The 21,395-nt window shown below is 46.1% G+C and overlaps 2 protein-coding genes across 3 annotated transcripts; one reads left to right on the top strand and one right to left on the bottom strand.

Annotated features, from left to right (window-relative positions):
• Positions 1-918: 918 nt before the first annotated feature.
• zfand5a (zinc finger, AN1-type domain 5a) lies at positions 919-12,500 on the top strand. 2 transcript variants are annotated; one of them, XM_060054378.1, is made up of 6 exons: positions 919-942; positions 8,611-8,772; positions 9,379-9,481; positions 9,635-9,720; positions 10,120-10,251; positions 10,415-12,500. In XM_060054378.1, the coding sequence occupies exons 2-6, from the start codon at positions 8,613-8,615 to the stop codon at positions 10,561-10,563; spliced, it is 630 nt and encodes a 209-aa protein (XP_059910361.1). In that variant the 5' UTR covers positions 919-942; positions 8,611-8,612; the 3' UTR covers positions 10,564-12,500. The 2 variants fall into 2 exon arrangements, with proteins under 2 accessions (XP_059910361.1, XP_059910360.1); XM_060054377.1 differs by lacking the exon at positions 919-942 and adding an exon at positions 5,033-5,238.
• si:ch211-214j8.12 (uncharacterized protein LOC100000539 homolog) lies at positions 10,785-19,654 on the bottom strand. The gene is given in 7 exon segments (XM_060053481.1): positions 10,785-14,864; positions 15,162-15,667; positions 15,670-16,512; positions 16,777-16,887; positions 16,890-16,948; positions 18,125-18,388; positions 18,909-19,654. Coding segments are annotated over 6 exon segments (2,196 nt in total). The 5' UTR covers positions 18,387-18,388; positions 18,909-19,654; the 3' UTR covers positions 10,785-14,449.
• Positions 19,655-21,395: the final 1,741 nt, after the last annotated feature.

Here is a 21,395-nt window from a genome sequence, read left to right as displayed (position 1 = left end):
ACAGACCAACAAAAGAACTGGATATTGTAAAACAACAAACATACATTCTATCACACCCCGTACTATACATTTGGAAGGTTGTTAAAAACAGCCTTTTAATCATTTTAAAGCGAAGATGTAAAAAAGCAAAGTAGGAGAGAGAGAGAGAGAGAGAGAGAGAGAGAGAGAGAGAGAGAGGATGGCTCGAAGTGAAATCAGTTTTCCTGTTTGGTCTGAAGCGCACACACAAACACACACACACACACACACACACACACACACACACACACACACACACACACACACACACACACACACACACACACACACACACACACACACACACACACACACACACACACACACACACACACACACACACACACACACACTCAAGTTCATGTTGCCCCAGTATGGAAGCAGCGCAGGACCCTCAACACAAAACTAAACACATGAGCAGGAAACCCAACACCCCAGCCGGCCACAGCCAGTCCAGTGAGAGACGGAGAGGGAGAGAGAAATACAAACATGAGAAGAGTAAATACGAGGACAAGAAGAAGAAGAAGAGAGGTGAAGAAGTGTGAAGGAGAGCCACGTTGCTGTGGAGCGTTGCAGTTGTGGCCTGGGTGTGGAGAGGAATGAGCTAATTAAGGGGATGTCATGATTGTTTGTGTGTGTGTGTGAGGCAGTTTGTGTGTTTTTGTGTGTAAACCTGCGGTAAGGAATGCACCTCATGCCCCAAATATAGCCCCCTCGTCGTCATGGAGGGGGCGGGGTCCACGTGGCCGAGGGGAGGGGTTTTCTGCGGCGATTGACAGAAACACAGAGACGGAGGCGTGTCTTCCTGTGCAGACAGAGCAGCACGTGGCCATCCCATCTGCACGAGGGAGCAGCAACAAAGACCAGCCAGTCTGGGGGACAGAACCCAGGACATCTGCTCTGCACACGCGTACGCACATAACGGTAAGTGCTCTTCACATGAGCCACACATACACACAACCAGTCATACACACAAACAGACAAGGTAAATCACACTGACATACACTTACCTCACAGTCCATAGTGTATTCATACCAATATACATATAAGCAATTCACACACATACTCGCTCTTGATGAAACGTAAATCATAAACTAAAGGCACGGACTGCCTCAGACTCATGTAAGAGTCATTAATGCATACAAACACACAAACAAATACACTTTAATACTCACATGCAGACCAACACAGTTGTCATGAACCTATCATCTTTCAAAAAGCTTGCCCTACAGTAAGGCGTGTACACAGGTTCAAAAGACCCACGCCATGGTCAAAACAACAGAGCAAAAGCCATCATGAGACAATCCCATTGGTTCACAGGTCATATCAAGAAGGGTTCACCGGGACGCACGCACAGAGACACATTAGAACTCCTCTTATGTTCTTTGTCAATCACTCTTTGTCAAACACAGAGAAAACTACAAACACACAGCCAGCTATCAAGAGTGGCGTGTGTGTGTGTGTGTGTGTGTGTCTGTGTGTGTAAGGAAGGGAGGGGGGATGAATCATAAAGAGAGAGAAGTGTGTCAGGCAGAGACTCCTCCCCTTGCTAGAGATGACGGTCATGAGACAGCAAAACAGCACCAGTCCTTGCATCCTAACGAATGGAAGAAAATATGAATCGGACCAGTGAAAGTAAATTTTACCCATTCCATGTATTTGTATCGGGCTGGCTCTCTGTCGATTTCTTCACTTTTGACTTTTAGTTAAGCAGATACAAGAAGTGAGAGTAAAACTGATACTATGCATGTGATTAAAAGCATACCTCTCTTGCAAATGTATAACTTTCTGGCACACACACACGCGCGCACGCGCACACACACACACACACACACACACACACACACACACACACACACACACACACTACTGCTCTGTGGCTGCACATGCAACTGAGTTTGGAATGAAAGTGGTAAGGATCAAGTTTAAAAGTGGTGTTGCTGGACAGGCTCAGTGCAGAGCTTATCAAGCCTGCACACAGCTTATGTAAATGGCTAAGCTGCAGTTCCAACCAGCCCCTTTATCAACAGTGCCTCCCCACACTGTCACCACACACAGGCCAACTGTGTGTGTGGGCGTGTTTGTGTGTGTGTGTGTGTGTGTGTGTGTGTGCTTGCTGTCTGGACAATATCTGCCTGGTAACTAGGGATAGGCTGTCCCAGATTCAGATGAACTGCACAGAACACAATGTTCACACACACACATGAACACACACAGGTTCATGAATAAGGATTTTAAAATTCCCTCGTTCCCCAGACACATTAACCCCAATACATAGACACGTTTTTAACATGTATTATTACATTTTATCTTCACAAGATATCTTAGTGGTTAATAACAGTTTTGTCTTAACAAAAGTGACTTAACTCATGTTAATCAGTCAACAAGACATCTATCTCCCCTGCCCCTAAACTAGACTACACAACACCACCTAACACAGTCTGAACCCCCATGAGCACATACACACAAGCCAAACCATAACACAAGAAGAGAGTATGGGGGTGGGCAGCGATACGCGACACCTCCCACTCCCACTCTGCCGCCTCCCTCTGCTCAGAGCCATGAACCTTCACATACTAAGAGGAATAACACTTCACGTGCACATGTCCCTGTGTGATCCTCTTTCTTTTGCTCCTTTTTGATTATGGGAAATTACCTTCTTGGAAAAGCTCTAGTTCTCAGTTTCAAAGCACACGACTAGATTATTGTGGGTGTGACATGATGATGAAAGTAGGAATGAAGTCATGGTAGCACTGTCAACATCTATTGAGCATAGTATTGTTTATTCATCTTCGTGTTCAAGGTCCAATGTGTTTCTCGACACACTGTATGCAAATGACATGTAAATTAGACAGGGGACGATGCTCTGCCAAAAAGCAATCAGAGAGAGTAAGCAGGGAACGTCACAACTGCGGATGTAACCCATTTCTATAATATCAATGTTTCCACCGCATATTGTATCAGATGAGTTGTTCCGAGGAAGAAATCTTGTATATGCTGTTCTTTGGTAGATCAATGTACTATTGCTGTTTATTATGAAAACAGATAATCGCAGTGTGTCAATGTTCAGGATAAGAACAACAAACAGAACAACAGATCAGTCAATCATTATCATGTATCTGAGAGCAAGACGCTGGACAGTCTGGGTGACCGATCAAGAACATCTTCACGAACCGGCTGATGTATCAAGGTCATTCACTGTTCATTTCGTTGTCTTGATTGACATTGTGAAAGCCGTCACTCAGTTCGACTGTTGATTGGCATTATCCCCAGTAGTGGGTGCGGGGAATCCAGCAGATGTATTCTAACATCACAGTATGCCAGTTACAGTTTCAAGGGGGCGTTACAAGCCCACATAAGAAATAATGGTTTCACACAGCACATCCTCGACTAAAGCTGCCAGAGACAAATAAACGCCAACCACCACAGCTGAACCCAGAGAATAAAGGAAACCATTTTGAGAATTAAGGGGAACACTCACATTGGAAGACCCATGCAGAGAAACAAAGGCAAACCAACAGGTGAAACAAGCCTGCAATTATGGATTTCCTTGTGTTATGCATCGTGTACACTATAACCTTGTAATGCTAATATACTCTATATAAAAACATTGATAGTTTTATTCTAACCTTGCCCATTGAAAAATGTAAGAAAAATGGTCATGCTGGTTTATTCAAGAATCCAAACATTTTGTGTTGTTTTCGTTCAGAGAAGGAAGGGAGTCGGAAATATCCGTTACCTGGCTGCTGGCATACTAGTACAGTACTTTGCGTGTCTGTACCTCAATGTGTGTTGGAAAGCCAATCCATTGTTCACTCTCAAATCACTCGGCTTCAGCCTTCTCTTGTCTTGACCTCCTTTTGACTCTGTACGCTCTCTCCTAAATACACGAACACCAATTACATTCAGCTTGCTGTTTAGAATATTGGTTCAATTATAATAAATAGTGGAGCCTGCTGAGATTATGTTTGTGCGTGTGTGTACATGTGTTATGGAAGTGTGAGTAGTCAGAATCATATACACATATTGTCCTCTCCCGGATAAGCGTGTGATTGTGATGTAAGGGACCCACTCTCTCTACAATTGGCCATGTATTACACTGGCTTTCCACAATCGTATGATGTCATAGTAACAAGAATATCAAAAAAAAGAAAAAAACACACACACACACACACACTTCAGACTTAGTTCTTACCCATCCCACATACAACCATGTTATGCTCACCTAACGGTAGTGTTTGTTTTGTTTCATGTGCAGTGCCGCATGCCCTAGGGGATGTGTATGGTGTTCCAAGCAAAAGGAATACGTTTGAGCTTGTTAGCCCCACGGTGTCATCAAACAGGGCCAGTACAGGAACATCACTACTGATATCAGTCTATATATCCTAACTATATATGGAAATATCTAATGACTAAAGGTAATGCAATGCAGTTATAAAAAAGAGGGGTGTGATAGTGCTTTCCGGAAATGTTTACAACTTCCATTTCAAGGATTGTGTACCACGAGACAGGTCGTCAATTATCAAATAATTTGTTGTGGATGATGTTTGTGATGGTTTGCTGGCATCCAGAGGCAATCGCCCCCCTTGGCAACACTTCCTTGTCAACACAGACGGAAGGCTTCGGAACCGGATTACTTCTAGGAATGAAATACAAACTTGTTTTGTCTGTTGGACTGGAAACAATGTTGACGTCCAGCTCATCTCAGCCCGCAAGAAGCCTATTGTTACAATAGGCGGCTTCTTATTCTTACTAATACTAATACTATTCTAATTAATCATGAACAACATCAGCCAGGTCGGCGGCAGCCACGACGCGTTTCGGAGGATTACACAATAAAATAGTGTGTCCTTGTGGGAGGATGACGAATAGATAACGCAAACCTGCCCTCTGCGCAAGCCCAACCCACCTCTGCAAATTGTAGGACTGTCGCTCCGGGGCACCGCGGGTAGCCAATGACGACGCGCCGTTTCACCCATGACGTCATCCACCACGCCTCTTACTAAAGAAGGAAACAAACATCGTCGAGGGCTCAGCGGATACAGAACCGGAGAGAGAGAGGGGACACACACAAGATAGGGCAACGTAATTATAGCAAATCTATCTTAGACCCGGAGGATTTACCAAGAAAAAAGACCTGGATTGGCCAAAAATACGCGGAACCCGACTGCGCTACTCCACATCTTCTCATCGCAATCTTTCATCATCATCTTTTTGCAGGTAAACTCCCCGAGACGACCCGTTATTTGTCCGAATAATGGGTATTGGTTCAGACACGGGATTAACAAAAGGTCGTTTGCCCGACAAACCACTGTACTGTTGACAATAACCGTACCCCAGCATCGGACGATTTTTTGGATGAACAAGTCGTTGTTAGTTAAAGTTGTCTCTGGCTTCTCTGGGTGAAATCCCCTCGAAGGAGACTCGTCTGGCTGAAAAACAAGGGAGTGAGCAGCGAGGGGTATCTGTGACTTCCCCAGGCTGGGGGATGGGGACCAGGGTACAGCTGATTTATTCCCCTTCGAGAACATCGAAACCATCACAGCCACACGACAGTAGTACGAAATTACGAACGGGTCGATGTTTAATTTAGTTAAAAGTAACCCTGTTGTGTTGACATTACAATCGTGTTTGTATGGTCTGTTCAGCATCATTAGTCTGGGAGGGACCTTTTGGGATAATCCGATACAACTACGATTATTTGTAGGTTTTTAGGACGGAGATGAACATTGGGGATATGTTCTACGCGGTCTTTCCCGAAAATAAATGCACGATAAACAAGCACTGGTGGTGACTAGCGAGCAAACAGGAAGCCGGGACGACGCAGACAAAGGAATCAACAAAGGGAGAACAGATCCACGTCTGGACTCCGGGATGGATCCCCAATGTCCGCCGTACACTCGGTTCACCGCCCCCAGTTGATGTTTCTATAATTCGTATGGTTTATCACCGATAATATCGTTCGGGGACATGGTGGGAGATGGCTATTCTCTTCCTCGGTGTGACTCAGTCGTTTTTCAGCCCTGTCTTGAAACGTGAGCTCGGCTTGCGGTCGGTACACGAACAATGCCTTTCTTTTCATTCATTGCTCGACGATCTAGATCTAGATGTTCACGTTAAAAATAAACGTGACGTTTAGTTGGCTTTGGTCACGGGTGCTCGTTTGTCGTTTCGATAAGCAATCAGAATAGCCACGTTTATTAGTTTTCGATTTCGTGCCTTCGTGGTCGGTTTAACTGCCTCAAAGTAACAACATCTTATCTGGTTTCAGAGTACGATGGTCCCAGGTAACGAAAGGCCCTGGTAAATGATTAATGGTTGCTAAATGTACTGGAAACCCCCCAATTCACCAGTTTTTTTCGTTCCATGGACACGAAAAGAGCAGTGTCCGAGTGGGTGAGTTCGGATTCGTCGTCGTCCTCACGTATCGGACTATAAAAACCGTTTGCTTTGGTGGTATCTTAAAAGTTATCAACGCACGTGCTGTTTGATTGACAGTTGGGCACGTTCAGCTCGTGACAGCTGTGGTGTCCATTGTGCGCCGACGTGACGCGTTTTTCACCACTACCCAAAGCCGGTGATAGATTTCACCTTTACAGCGACTGTGTTTATCCATATTGGCGGTGTGTTATTTCAAAAACAAAAAAGGCCCTGTAACTTTTTACAACAGTCAGACACGTGATGCAATCCAGGCGAAATGCTTTGTGGGCTTTTCCTAGGAAACCCTTTGTTGACAGACCCGCCAGTGGTAGTCGGAATAGATGGCAGCGGGTGGAGATGTTGTTTGTCTATCAAGGTCAGCAGTGTTGGGAAAGTTCACTTTCTACTAGTGAGCTAGTTAAAAGTTCAATTCGCAAATATTAAAATGAACTAGTTCAGTTAAACGTTCATATTTCAAAAGTTCCATTTCACAGTTCCAAAAAATTAACTAGTTCATAGTTCTTTTTTTCAATATGTTGCTGTGAGCTTTTATTTTTTTCGGTGCTTGGAAAATTGAGCCCCCCCAGGATGAAATACAACACAGCGTTCTGCGCGCGCATCCTCCGTGTTGATAAACAAATAACCCCCCTATTGAACGAACTTAAACCGAGTGAGCGTGCCGTTCACAGACACCAGAATGAAAGAGTTCACAGTCACTTTCATCAGGCAGCAATACAGTAAGTTCGCCCAAAATATGAACGAGTTCATGAACTATCATTCAATGAACGCGTTCAGGCACAACACTGGAGGTCAGGTCACCTTGAATGACCTGACAACAGTGTTCTGTTGGACAGGCTTTCAACTTCATGTATAAATAACACACTTGCCTGCTTTTTGTTTTAACTGGAGTGTTGTTGTCGTGAGCAAGGAGCAGCCCTCAGCCCTGACACAAACAAGGCAGGGAAGCAGCTGTTGTGCCTATAGCATAACGCAGCCCAGGCGGTGCTCCCAAGTGTAATATGAGATCACTGCTGAGTGGGGCCCTGTCTGTTTGTCGTTAGATGCATCAAAAAGACAGTTTGGGAAATAGCTTGGCATCAGGTGTGCATGTGGGTAGTAACTCTGCCATGGAATCTAAATAACACCCACCTCCTTAAACGTGGCCAGTTAGCACAATACGTAAAATAGTGCCTACCTCTTGACAAGACTAGTCAGTTTTCTATTCGGTATCATGAAGCAAACTTCCAAATTTACCCCACTTCCTCTTGTGTTGTGTGGTTGTGTGACGTCACAGCCCTCTCTGTCACGTTTCCTTAACTTACGCCCAGATATGTTCTGGGAAAATGAGTGTGTGGTGGGAGGGAGGGAGGGAGGGCGGAGGTTGAATTACGCTGTTCCTTGTGTACAGCTGGTAAGTCCCGGTAAGTCCTCGCTACACAGCATGCCGTGGTTGAAACCAGCTGGTTCTGTTTTCCCCTCTACTGCTGATGCTTGTCTAGTGTATAATCTGAAAGTAATTCACCGGGGTTATTTTGAGTTGTGATAAGACATAGTCGCGTGACTGTGAGTAAGCTCTTAAAACATATAGTGTCAGCATTGTGGGACAATTGGAGAACCGTGAAGGTATTTGAAAAGTCTTGTGTCCTAAAACTAGTCCTGCTCATGATATTGACGTCCCGGTTTAAGCACACATGAAGATAACGGCGATCGCTGATACTGCTTGTATGCAAACGGCTGTCTTCCATTTCTCTCTCTGTAGCACAGGAAACACAGAGTTCACTGAGACAGTGTGACTGTAAAGGGGCTCGACAAATGCAAAGTGCGGGATTCGACTGTTGCCAAGGTGCTGAACAGAGTATTATGTGTTCTTGAGGGAGTCGCACACAACCGTTTATTGTGTGGCTACCATTTAACGGCTCTGGTTGGGAAAAAAGGTGCTTCCTGTTATGTTTAATATAAATGACTGCTCCTTTCTTGTTATTTGTTACCGTATCAGCCTACCATGAGTTGACCTTGAGCTGAGTCTAAACTTTTGCAAAGACTGCATAATTTCAAGGGTGAATTGCTGATCGCCTAAAAAGGATATGTTGTGTAATAACTGCGATGCGAGCATGTCTACACAGACACGCGTCTTATATGTTTCTTCCCCCTTTGTCTTTCCTTGTGTTGTAGCAATGGCCCAGGAGACGAACCAGAGCCAGGTGCCCATGCTTTGTGCCACTGGCTGTGGTTTCTATGGCAACCCCAGAACCAATGGCATGTGCTCCGTGTGCTACAAAGATCACCTGACACGAGGGCAGAACAGTGACCGCATGAGCCCGCTCACACCTATGGGTGAGAACATGCAATGCCATGCGCACAAACAAACGCACACTCTCACACACTCGCATATATTCACCGTCTTGCACAAACTCGCATATATTCGCTCTCATGCACGCACACTTCGATCTTGTGCGGTGAGTGGTGGACAGTAGTGCTGTGCGGGTACAGAGGGCGAAACACGTGGGAATATAAACATTGTTTTCCCTGCTCCCCTCGGCCCTCCCCTTTTCCACTCGGGGTAACGAGGAGCAGCTGTCGTTCTGCACGGCTTCACGTGCTCGAGGTTGGACGGCCTGCTCTCTGGCCCGCCATCCGGTCGAAACGAGCCAGTGTTGTTCCCCCTATTCCCCGATAAACCTGTTGCAATTTGTCCATTCCCAACCACGAGTACAGTGAATTACATGAGTAGAAGACAAGACTGTTGTTTTAGGCTGCACCTCTCACCCCACTCGTACCATGCACGCTGTTATTATTCGCGTTGTACTTAATAATGTGACAATCCATGTATTGGAATATGTGGTCTTCCACACTGTAGTACATACCGTGGTATAATGTGAGAGGGGGGTCTTATCAAGGGGCTCTCATGTGTGACTGATTGACCTGTTCTCTCCTGACCAGGCTCTCTTGGCAGCCCCAGCTCAGAGGCCGCGGCTATCAAGAGACTAGAAGCTAGCCTCGCCAAGGTGGACGCATCCCCCGTGTCCTCCCCCAACATGTCTAGGTCAGTTCACTGTGTGTGTGTTTTTGTGTGTGCTACGCGCCATTTGATGATCGAGCTCTTCTGTGTTCTATTGATTGGTGTTTTGTTTATCACACGTACGCTGGCCTACATGTGTTTCTATAATGTCCTTGTTGGTCTGTGTTTTCTATTCAGAAGTCTCCACGGGTCGCTACCTGTGACCCAACAAATGACAGAGATGAGCATTTCTAGAGAGGACAAGCCTGAAGCCTTAGACCCCGGTAAGACTGGGGAGAGCACGCCCCCTCTCTGCGACCCACTTAGGCTGGGTGTAAGTTTAGTCTTCGGCGCAGCACCGCAACCCGTTGATCCCACTGCCGGGTTTTACTTAACAGCCTTCAAGACCCAGAGGGTGGCTAAAAATAGGCCTGTTTTAAAAATACCTCCTAGAACCGGAGTACGTTCTTGGAAGTGATATACCAGGGCTCTGTCAGACTACCACATTGTCTTCTGCCAAGCACGAACGGTTTAGGACACACTCACACGCAGGGCTAATTCATGGGATATCAGACACTTATAGGGGAGGACTTAAAATACTGGTCAGTTACTGATAAATGTGAGCAAAGCAAACAGAGCACGACTAACTTGTTTTTTTGCCTGGTCTCCCGCTGGCTACACAGTCGTCAGCCAGCCGACCGCTTCTGGCTCAGGTGGCGGTTCCTCTTCATCCTCCAGCGAGGAGGGCAAGGGAGACCCCCCAAAACCCAAGAAGAATAGATGTTTTATGTGCCGCAAGAAAGTTGGTCTCACAGGTAAGCACGCGGGCGACCAGTGCGGGGGTTGATTCTCTAATCAATCGGCTTTTTCTTACCTTTTTTTTTATACAAAGACCAAAACAGATTTTTCTTTCCAACGGCAAGGGTCTTGCTGTTCATTTCAAACCGTTTTGACACTGCTGTCCACTGTGCCCACCAGGATTCGACTGTCGCTGTGGCAACCTGTTTTGCGGGATCCACCGGTACTCGGACAAGCACAGCTGTCCTTACGATTACAAGGCGGAGGCCGCGGCCAAGATCCGCAAGGAGAACCCGGTTGTGGTGGCGGACAAGATCCAGAGAATATAGGCGCTCCACGGAACGACGGCGACCACCAGGACAACCGCAGCGGCAACGACGGAATCCAGGACAACGACAAAGACTGTAGTGCGAGCACTGGCGCGAGGGCGGAGCGTAAGGAACGGACTCGGTTTTCCAAAACAGCCTCGAGAAAATAAAAGAAAAAAGAGAAGAGGAAAAGGAGAAGACATCCTGTCGGAGGGAGATGCATGAATGATCACTTTTCTTACTTTTGATTTATTAGTGTTAGCCCTTTTTTTTTTTTTTCTGTGGTTTGTCTTTGCCGCCGTTTGAATCCTTTTGTTTAGAATATATATTGTCTTATGAAGCGCAGCCCCGGGTGACTGTCCGGGATGCTCTCTCTCTCTCAACCTAACCCAGGCGCCATTTTGTGCCAAACCATAGGCAGCCATTTTCCCTCTTCCCTTGTCCTGTGTCAGAGGGCGGGTGTCTGTACCCGCGCAGCAAGCAGACACGTCCTCGTTCACCAAAACCTCTGTCCCATCTTTTGTGTATTTTCCTTTTTTTGTTGCATTGGGGGTACGTTGATAACAGTGAACCATACTACCATCCGAGCCCGACAATGCACAAGGGGCTTAGTTTTAGGTTTGTCGGCGTCCTTCCTGGCTTTACCTACCTCACGGCAGCCATGTTGAGCTTTGATATCTTCCCTTCGTTCATTTTTTTCATCTTCTGCTTTTTCCACTGGGACGGATGAGGTGTCATATTGCTACATCTCCCTCCAAGGTCGTCTAGCCCGCCCTGCACGACAACTAAGTGCAGACATTTTAGCGTTTCTTAAAAAAAGTGCTTAGAGGTAGTTCTTTTCTTTTGGTGAAGGAGGTACATGAGAACGTGTGGCCAAAGTGTTTGTTTGCGCCAACCTCGAGGTAAATGACGTGGGTGGGGTGGGGAGGGAGGTACCCGGACTGGTCTGAGCTCAGATTGTAATTCCCACCGAGGCTCGTGTCGGGGGCTGTGTGCTGATCCTGTTGCAGTTTCCAGGATGTATGGAATGTTTTGATGGATGGATAAACAGCACATCATTATTATCGGGCATGAATGGATGGGATAAGCGCATGGGTCGAACTTCACTCTGCAAACGTGTGTAAAGGCTAATAATCGAATGAAATAGCATCACTCATTTAGTGTTTTTTGGTGATTATTAATCGACTGAGAGACTATTTTCTGTTTTATCAAATCGTGTGTCATTTTCCTCTTTTATTGGCATAGTACTGACGTTAGCACCATGTATGCAGTGCGTTTGTGGAATTAGGGTATGTGAGCCAAGCTATGTATTATTATTATTTTGTTCATGCTCTAACAAAAGTTTGTGTGACACAGGTGTTGGGTGCGTGTGTGTGTGTGTGTGTGTGTGTGTGTGTGTAGTTGGGTGTGTAGTCCCCCAATCTATTTGTCTGTGGAACTACCCGGTTTTAACAGCACATGTTTACAGAACTACAGGAGCATGCCAGATCTAGTTTTTCTTTTTTTCATTGAAAACTAATAGATAACAGGATTCAACGTAACTTCCCCGTCATCTCTAACAGCTGTCCCCTGCGTTGGCTATGGAGCCAAGAAGTGTGTGTGTGTGTGTGTAAGTGTGTGCGCGTGTGGTTTGTGTGTGTGTACGTTTATTTGTCATGGCTGCCTGATACATTGAAACATGGGTACGTTTGTGACTTTGTGTTCATCCCATTTTATTCATCGTCAGGATGTGAGGTTTCTTATTTAAAATTTTCATCAAAATACGTTTGTATCCGTTTGAGTTTTCCCTTCATGATTCTTAGTTATATGCAAATTTGTACAAAAAGAAAACAACAAACTGTGTTGATATTTATGTATTACATATAATCTTGCTATCCAGCATTACGACAGAATTGTATCATGTAAATAAAACTATGTACAGAGAGACATTACATGGCCTGGTCATGTTCTAACTTTTATACGTTTACGGCTAACTCATTTCTCAATGGTGTGAACCCTCATTGTATCAGGCGGTTTTCCGAATTAACATCTTTATTTTTTGCTAGTGCTGCGCCTCATATCAGAATAGCCCCCTAGTCAGAATACTTAATCGCCATATTGGTCAACACAGGCTTTTGTGTTGAAAATGTATTCAAGTGACCTTTGATTTCCTAGACGAAGGCAGCCTTAAACCATACTCTGCGTTGTACTCCCGTCTGAGTCTGCTCCTTTGTGACCCACAGTGCTACTACTTCTGCAGGGTGTGTGTGGGGGGTGCCATGTGTACAGAAAGCACCCTTTATGTTTTGGTAGACCTTATGCATGTCCAAAGTCCTGGTGGGCAGATGGCGTCACGTCGATAGCTGTTCCCAACAGCTGAGGTGTGCCGCTGCAGACCTCCGACTGACAAAGTACAGGCCCAGACAACGGCTGAACCATATGTCTCAGAATCCGACTTATTCAAATATTAAGGAAATCTTGTCTACTTTTTTACATCTCTTCTTCGTAACCCGCTAAATTAACGAAGGAGCTAAAAGTCCAGATGTTTTCTGTCTGAGCCCAACCATGTTGACTGTGACTGAATGCCACAGTGGCAGGGCTCTCGGAGAGATGGGGGAGCTATGGTCGGTATAATGGATAGGATCATCCACCATCTTTACTGTTCTTTAGAAACAAGTCTGCCGCTTGATCATTTGTTTGGATTTCCTGTTTGGTGACGGAAAATAATAAGAACTGTCCCTCTGGTTTCCAGATTTTTCTAGAATATTCTGGAGCTTCCCTGAAATATCCTTCCAGATTTAAGAGTACACAAGCTATTGCTGTCCGAGTTTGTGAGAAGAGATGAGGTTCCTGAATGTTTTAGGACAGGCTCATCACACTGAAGGGAAATTCCCAGAAGCACACAACAAATGGTAAACCATAATGACCATTAAACAGAAAATGTGGCCTGGTTAATCAAGTTCAACAAAGTGTTTGTGTGTGCTTTTCCGTCCAGTACAACAAAGAATAAAACAGGTTCACACCAAAGGTGGAGATCTTAAAGAGAAGGCTTAAGAGAGTGAAAAGGCCAGGGTGAGAGTACTGTGTGTGAGAGAGAAGGAGAGCTGAGAACCGGTAGAGGGTGAAAAAAGCGTAGCTCAGCAACAGCCAGAAAGAGACTGAGAACAGGGAGGGGTGACCCTCTGTGTCGTCATTATCCCGGAGTCTAACCAGATCAGACCAGTCTGAGCTGAGGTCTCCACAATGACGACTCACATCGGCTAGCACGCTAACTACCGGGACACACACACTGACGCATACACCGTGTCATACATGACCTAGAAAAAAACAGCCAAGAAAAAGTTATAAGGATTTATATACAATTAATTTACTTTACTAAACTCCATTAGATTGATTCTATTTTTTTTACTTGTCTAGGTGTGATAAAAGTTTCTTGCCTTTAAGCAGAGAGGAAATGTCACACAGGAAGTCACCCATGATGACTAATGGATTAGAGGGGTTGTTACCCTAGTATGGGCATGATTATCACAAGGCAGAAGACAAAGAGTTCATTAAACAATCTTCATGACTGTAGTAGAGTATAAGGGGTGAGGTGAATAGATTTATTGTGAACTCTTTCACAAACAATATTTCTACAATACCACAATACAAGTTCTGGGCGTACATCGTGTGTTGTTGAACGTAGTGATCTGTGAAGTGTTAACCTCTGCCATTTGTTACTGTTATTGACCGCAGTGTAATTAGCAGGAGAATGTTTTTTGTCCTGACCTGGATCAATTGGGCAACGGATTTAAAGTTCAACTGTTTGCAGGACTTACGCATGCCCAACATGATTTAAGTCAACAAACCAGTGAAACTAATCAAAAGAGGACAATTCATACCGGTGCGATTCCTCCCTTAGTGTCTGAATCTGTTGCTGAGTCATCTGTTACAGCCAGTCAAACGTGACGCGGGGGCACTTCAACAAGCTATTCAACACATCCTGGTGGCTGACCCCCCAACAGCAAGAGAGGTCGACCGACTTCATGGTTCTGCATCCCTCCACCAGGCGCATCACCGTCGCCATGGTTACGTCGCTCCGGGCCAGGCCAAGATGTGTGACGCGTCCGAGTGGCGTGGAGGGCGGTGTGGACGCGGCGACCGCCCCAGGCTGGAGGTGCTGGTGGCAGTGCAGGCTCCAGGTCTGGCTGGAGATGATGTGACGGAGCACGGTGTTCAGGTGACATGGCAGCGCGGTGAGAGATAGCCTCTCCAGCAGGGGAGAGCCCCACAGAAGGCTCAGCAGCACCCTCTGCAGGGCCCTCCAGGACATTGCAGGCTTTGTCTGATGCTCGTAGTCAAAACTGAGAAAACCAAAATTATACAAAAATTATACAAAACGTGTATATATATTCTCATACAATCACATTTGCAGTGGGCGGCTGGAATGGTGGGGAATAACTGGACTGGGTACATTAGATCAGATTACAATTGAGACTCATCCACCCTTTCAATTATGTAAATTCATTCCAGGAACACAGTTCCATTGGGTATAGTCTGCTTGCTCTTTTCTATGGCCTCTCTTGGGATTTTCTGAGATAAATCCCCCATCCGTCTACCCTTTCATAAGATAACGTTTTCTTCCTAAAGTTTGCACGTACCTGAGCATGAGGGAGCAGAGGTGAGGCAGCCTCAGCAGATCGCGGGCACCCCCCAACTCCTCCTCCTCCTCCTCCTCTTCGTCCTCGTACGGTGGGCTGGTGGGGGGCTGGGCGGACACCACCAGCGCCTTCAGTCTGGGGCAGGCCTGCAAGACCTCCAGTAGAGGGCAGTGCGGGCTGGTTCTGACCCCTTCCAGGGTGAGAGAAACCAGGGTGAAGCCCATTTCTCGTAGGGGGGTAAGGAGGTCGCCCAGGGGCCCCGTGTGACGAAGGGTCAAGCTACGCAGCTGACCCGACCAGTTCCCCAGCCCGGCGGCCAACGTCCACCCATGGTCCCTCCTACCCCCGGTACCCTCCGCCGAGTCAACGGCCACAGCTAAGGACTGGATGTGTGGACACAGCCGAAATGCAACCTCCAGGGAGGCTGGCGACATCGCTTGGATCTCCCTAAGACGCAGGGTCAGACTGTCATCGCCCGGCCCCACTACCATCGCACCCCTTAGCATGTCCTGCTCCCCGATGCCCCCCGCGCCCACCTCTTCTTCCGCAAGGAGCTCCGGCTCCTCGTCTCCGCCAGAAGCCTCACCTTCATCTCCGTCCGGGCTCTGGGTCCCGTGTGCACCTCCCAGCTCTCTTCTTCTCTTTCTTCTCGGCTCCCCTCTGCCCCGGCCTCCTCATTCCCCTTCCGGTCTGTCCAGTGCTTCTTCTGCCTCTCCCTCCACACCTCCTCGAGCCGTGGCACCCCCTCCCTGCGTGTGAGCCCCTCAGCGGGGTCAAACTCCCGGCGGTGAATGGCCCCGAGGGCCCAGTCCAGCCCCTCCAGGGCCACGCTCTCCAGGAGAGGCAGGCTGAGCAGGAGGTAGGCAGCCGTCGCCGCCGGCTCCCCCTCCTCCTCCCCTAAGCCGATATCCGTCGCCAGCAGGGATCTCAGAGGCAGCGCACAGAAGGAGGAGGAGGAGCAGCACGAGGAGCACGAGGAGGAGGATGGAGAGGAGTGGCGACAACGGGTGACGGCGGAGGACAGAGAATCGCCGCGGTGACGCGTAGACGCGTCGCGACCAGCCAATGAATCGGTACAACGCGCCGCACCGTCGAGGGAAGACCCGCCTCCCAGAGGCAGAATATCAGCGGGAGAAAGGAGGTGACAGTGGGATACATCGAGGTGGCGCAGTGCCCGGCAGTGCCGGGCGATGGTCCGGATGACCCCCCGGTCACAGGGGGTCCCGGCCAGGGAGAGGGAGCGCAGGCTGGGCATGGAGCGGAGCATGTCTCCCTGAGCCTGGGGGGAGGCCTGCTGAGCCCCAGACAGGTCCAGACATGTGCTGAGGAGGAGGGATATAAGATAAATAATCTAAATAGGATAACATTTTATGTTATAGCTGTAATGAAATGAAACCCACACGATACTGATACCCACACGATAGTTAAATACAACCGTTTCTGATGGTAATACAGTATGTATCATAAAATGTGGAAGAAAGGGCCTTCTCATAATTCAACTATTAAGTGCGACCGAACTTTTGTTGGTGCAAACTGACCTCAGTATACAAAAAAACAAAACACAAATAGGGTAAACCGTAGCGTGGCAGGGTTCAGGAACACCCTCCTGTCAGACCTGGCAGCGCGCCGCGATGATGGAGCAGACGCGGGGGGTGACCAGGCCCGGACACGCGGCCAGGGACAGGCCTCGCAGCTGGGGCACCACCAGGAGGTGCAGTGCAGCGCCGCGCGGGACAGCTGCTTCCTGGAGCACAGCAGGGCGGTCAGCTCCTCCACCAGCCCCCCCGCTGGGAGACCGATCACAAGGTCAGCAGTCAATACACAGAACTTTCTGTTTGCATTTACACTGAAGATCATGAGTGCAGAGACTACTCAGTGAGTAAACGCAGTGTATTTTATACCACGCTCTACTAACACGTGGCCACTCAAAGCGCTTTACAATATTGCCTAACGTTCACCCATTCATGCACACATTCACACGCCGACGGCGGAGTCAACCAGGCATGGCGAGGGTGAGGAGTCTTGCTCAGGGACACCTCGACACTCAAGGTGCTAGGAGGAGCCTGGGATCGAACTAGCCACCTTCCGGTTACCAGCCAACCCGCTCTATCTCCTGGGCTGGGCCACGTGCTGCCCTTCAGTCAGTCTATCCACCATCTTAGAATGACATCCTATATGTTAGTTAATGATCTCAGCTGCCCGTTTGAAGAAGCCGACTTAAACACATTATTCACAACCTTGAATTTGTGTCTAAAATGTGACGAAAAAATGTATAAGATTACAGACAGCACTACGGGACCCTTCGCCCCTGACTTACTGGGTTTAGCTTCCTCCTGCAAGGCAACTAAAGACACGTAAAATGAGGGTAATCAGGAGAAAAGCCTGAGCTTGGCTTTATGACTTGTACATTGCAACATGATCACATCGAAAGGACCGCCTCATTTTGTAAGCATAAAACATTTGCTATTTTTTTTGCTAGTAATGATTTTGGGTCGGTGTTACACATGCAAGACGTGTCAGAACTCATTATCCTAGGTTACTGTATACAGATACACACAACAGGAACAACCAATGATGCATTCTTATGTACCAGCCCTTTAGACTAATTGAACGAGAGGTTTGAATGATGAGGATCCCAACCCCTACTCCCCCTACCAAACAAAAGGTCAGCCTTCCTGAAAAAGGGTTTCTAGACATTCTGCAAACGAATGCGTTATTACACCGTGGATCATGAAGACAGGACCACCCGATATATGTATTGTAATGCACAACGTAATCCGGCCGGATCAGAAGGGGTTCTAAATCATAACGGGAATATAACGATACCAGGCTTTTGACAAAGTCAAATCCATGTTTTGATTTTCAACTTGATGTGGGCATCATAGATCTCCGACCCATCCTGCCCGGCACGGCCAACCACGGGGGGGGGGGGGGGTTAACCCTGTCTGCTCTGCTGAACTCACGCAGGCTATCGATGGGGCCCATGATGTACGTGAAGTGGTAGCGGTCTAGATAGTTCTCTTCGTAGTCCTTCACCCACACGGCCTTCATGTTGTCGGCCAGGCTGAGGAGACACAGCCGGCTCAGAGAGTGAACGAAGCCGTCTTCATCCAGCTCCTGCCTCCTCTTCATCTTCTTCACACTCCTGGACCTCTTCTTCTTCTTCTGGAGGCGCTGAGCTGAGGGTGATGTAGCGGAGGCCCGGAAATCTTCCTCTTCTAGCATTGCTGGATGGTTTGGTGGAAGCAAATTTGGATTAATATCTGTAGGTTTTCGTTGGGAAGGGAGTAGTAATTAATAATTAGTCTTGCAATTGAAATGCAAGTGCATACATTTTTTATATCTATAGATATATAGATGCTTGTGAATGAGAGTACCATTTTAACTTTATTTATATTGAATGCGAATAAAAAAAAGCCTGCACTTCGTGACATTAATTCAAGAATCATACCACCATTCATGATCAATCACTGAGTGTTGCCAACTTTCGGTACCTGGCTGGAGTGAGATTATGAAAGTGACAGATCCGGTGTGTCATGTGTGACGCCCTAAGCGTTAGATGCCCCATTATTACTTTGCTGTGGTCTTGATGGGAGAAATCTGTTCTCTGATCAGAGAAAGTAGTGTCTAATTCTCAAAGGAACTGTCAACATTGTCTTGTCATGTCATTATTTCGCTAGAAATACTATAGACACTCGCATAATAAAGTGCAATTAATCCATTGATTGTTTAATAAAGCGGACATACCTGTTGCAACTATCCTTTGTCCGGGTGGTAAACAGCGTAAGCAGCGGAACAAGGTTCCTTCCGACCCTTCCTGGAGTGCAGACGGGTGTACGTTGAAGACTCACCTTTCTGGTCACATTGCTCATTTAAGTTAACATCATTATTTAGAGATTTCGTTTCTCAGTTATGGATACTATCAAGTAAAACGCATAGAACGAACTCATTGTAGTAGCTTCACTTCCTCTACCCACCCACTAATTTATTTAATATGTATAACTTTAAGAATAAAAAGGAGAGTTGTGTTTTTGTTAATTTGACGCCGCCTAGTGGATAACGTGAGCTGATACAAGAACATATATGCTGAGTAGAGTAGACGAAATAGAAGAGAGGTAGAAACCAATAAAGTCGAAGAGTTAAACAAATAGCTAAAGCGATACAGTTTGATTACATTTGAGTTAAAAGACTATCGGCCCATAGATCTGCTGTGCCAGTGCATTGAGCAAGTGAAAGACTGGATGTGCCGAAATTTCCTTCAGCTAAATGAGGATAAAACAGAGATAATTGTATTTGGTGCTAAAACGGAAAGGCTTAAAGTAACCCAACACCTTCACTCTCTGTCCCTGAAAACCTCAATCAAAGCCAGAAATCTAGGGGTTATCATGGATTCTGATTTACATTTCGAAAGTCACATCAAATCAGTTACAAAATCTGCATATTATCACCTTAAAAATGTAGCAAGACTTAGAGGGCTCATGTCCACCGAAGACTTACAACAACTTGTACATGCCTTTATCACTAGTAAGCTTGATTACTGCAATGGTCTCCTTACAGGTCTCCCAAAACAAACTCTAAGAAGCTTCAGCTTGTTCAGAATGCTGCTGCTAGAGTTTTAACAAAGACCAAAAAATTTGAACAAATTACACCAATTCTTAAATCGTTACATTGGCTTCCTGTAGGTCAGAGAATTGATTTTAAAATCATGTTGCTAACCTATAAATCCCTACATGGTTTAGGCCCAAAATATTTAACTGATATGCTTCCACTACATAAGCCTTCTAGAACACTAAGATCTTCTGAGACCAATCTGTTAATTATCCCCAGAGTAAACACGAAACATGGGAAAGCAGGATTTAGTTAGGCCTACTATGCAACAAATAGCTGGAATAAACTCCCTGAGAATTTAAGACTTGCCCCAACTCTGAGCACCTTTAAAACAAGATTGAAGACTTTTATGTTTGCTTTAGCTTTCTGCTAAATCTTAAATACTTTACCTTTATTTTACTAAAATGCCTTTTTAACATTCCCTTTATTTTCTATTTTTTACCAGAAAAATACATGATCTGATACCAGAGAGAAAGGTTGTATAAGGGTTAGAGTCCTGAGTTTGTTTGTCCTTTTGGTCTGGGCTAGAGTCCTAGAAGCTGGGTTAGAGTCCTAGAATTTGTTGAATAAGGCCTTTGGTCTGGGCTAGAGTCCTAGAAGCTGGGTTAGAGTCCTAGAATAAGAATAAGGCCTTTGGTCTGGGCTAGAGTCCGAGAAGCTGGGTTAGAGTCCTAGAATATTGTTAAGGGTTAGAGTCCTGAGTATAAGGGTTAGAGTCCTGAGTTTGTTTGTATAAGGGTTAGAGTCCTGAGTTTGTATAAGGGTTAGAGTCCTGAGTTTGTATAAGGGTTAGAGTCCTGAGTTTGTGTCCAAGTTCTGTCTGGGTTAGAGTCCTAGAATCTGGATTGGAGTTCCAGAGAAAGGACCAAGTTCCTTTAGGTCGGGTTGTAGTCCCGACTTGGGTTCCAGAGAGACTGTTGATCTGATCTTAAATACATTGCACTTTCAATTTTACTTACTAAAAAGCCTTTTTAACTTTCAATTTAATTTTCTCTTAAATACATTGCACTTTCTATTTTACTCATTTCTTGCATATGTTTTCTTTTACTTATCTATTATTTTATTTTATTGTATGACAATGTTTATATGTGAAGCACTTTGAGTCTGCCTTGTGTATGAAAAGTGCTATATAAATAAAGTTGCCTTGCCTTGCCTTGCCTTAAAATCTTGAATAGTTTGGTTATTTCAAACTGAGTCTTCAGTTTCACGACAGTGATTAGGCCTTCTGTCTGGGGCTCCATGTTGGGCCATCTGGCATAGCACTTTCCCGGTGTGACAATACAACTTTATCTTAAATAATTAGTATTTTTTTAACATTTTGTTGTTCGACTACCCATCAACACCATGATTATATTCTTCACATTTGTCAAATAATAGATTGAGAAATGATGGAAAAGGGCAGACGTTTTGGAATCTGTTGACGAACGTAAGCAGACAGAGCGGAGAGCACTGATCTCGGTGTGCTCTCAGTGACACACCAACAGCACCGAGTTCGTTGAAGTCCTCCTAGTTTTCCGATCGGCCCACAGTCAGGGGGCGATTCTTTTCATGGGATTATACACTAATTAAAACCTACTTATGAATCGTATATTTCGTAGCTGCCAGGTCGGTTCAGCTAGATGCCAC

Source organism: Gadus macrocephalus, chromosome 6 (assembly GCF_031168955.1).
Source record: "Gadus macrocephalus chromosome 6, ASM3116895v1".
In the NCBI taxonomy this organism is placed as follows: Eukaryota; Metazoa; Chordata; class Actinopteri; order Gadiformes; family Gadidae; genus Gadus; species Gadus macrocephalus.
The sequence above is the reverse complement of the archived record's forward strand: the minus strand, read 5'-3'. Positions and strand labels throughout refer to the sequence as shown.

Excerpts from the sequence above, each read along its gene's own strand:
- zfand5a (XM_060054378.1), top strand. The coding sequence starts at position 8,613 with ATGGCCCAGGAGACGAACCAGAGCCAGGTGCCCATGCTTTGTGCCACT. Across the intron at positions 8,773-9,378 it reads GAGCCCGCTCACACCTATGG|GCTCTCTTGGCAGCCCCAGC; the intron begins GTGAGAACATGC and ends TCTCCTGACCAG. Across the intron at positions 10,252-10,414 it reads CAAGAAAGTTGGTCTCACAG|GATTCGACTGTCGCTGTGGC; the intron begins GTAAGCACGCGG and ends TGTGCCCACCAG.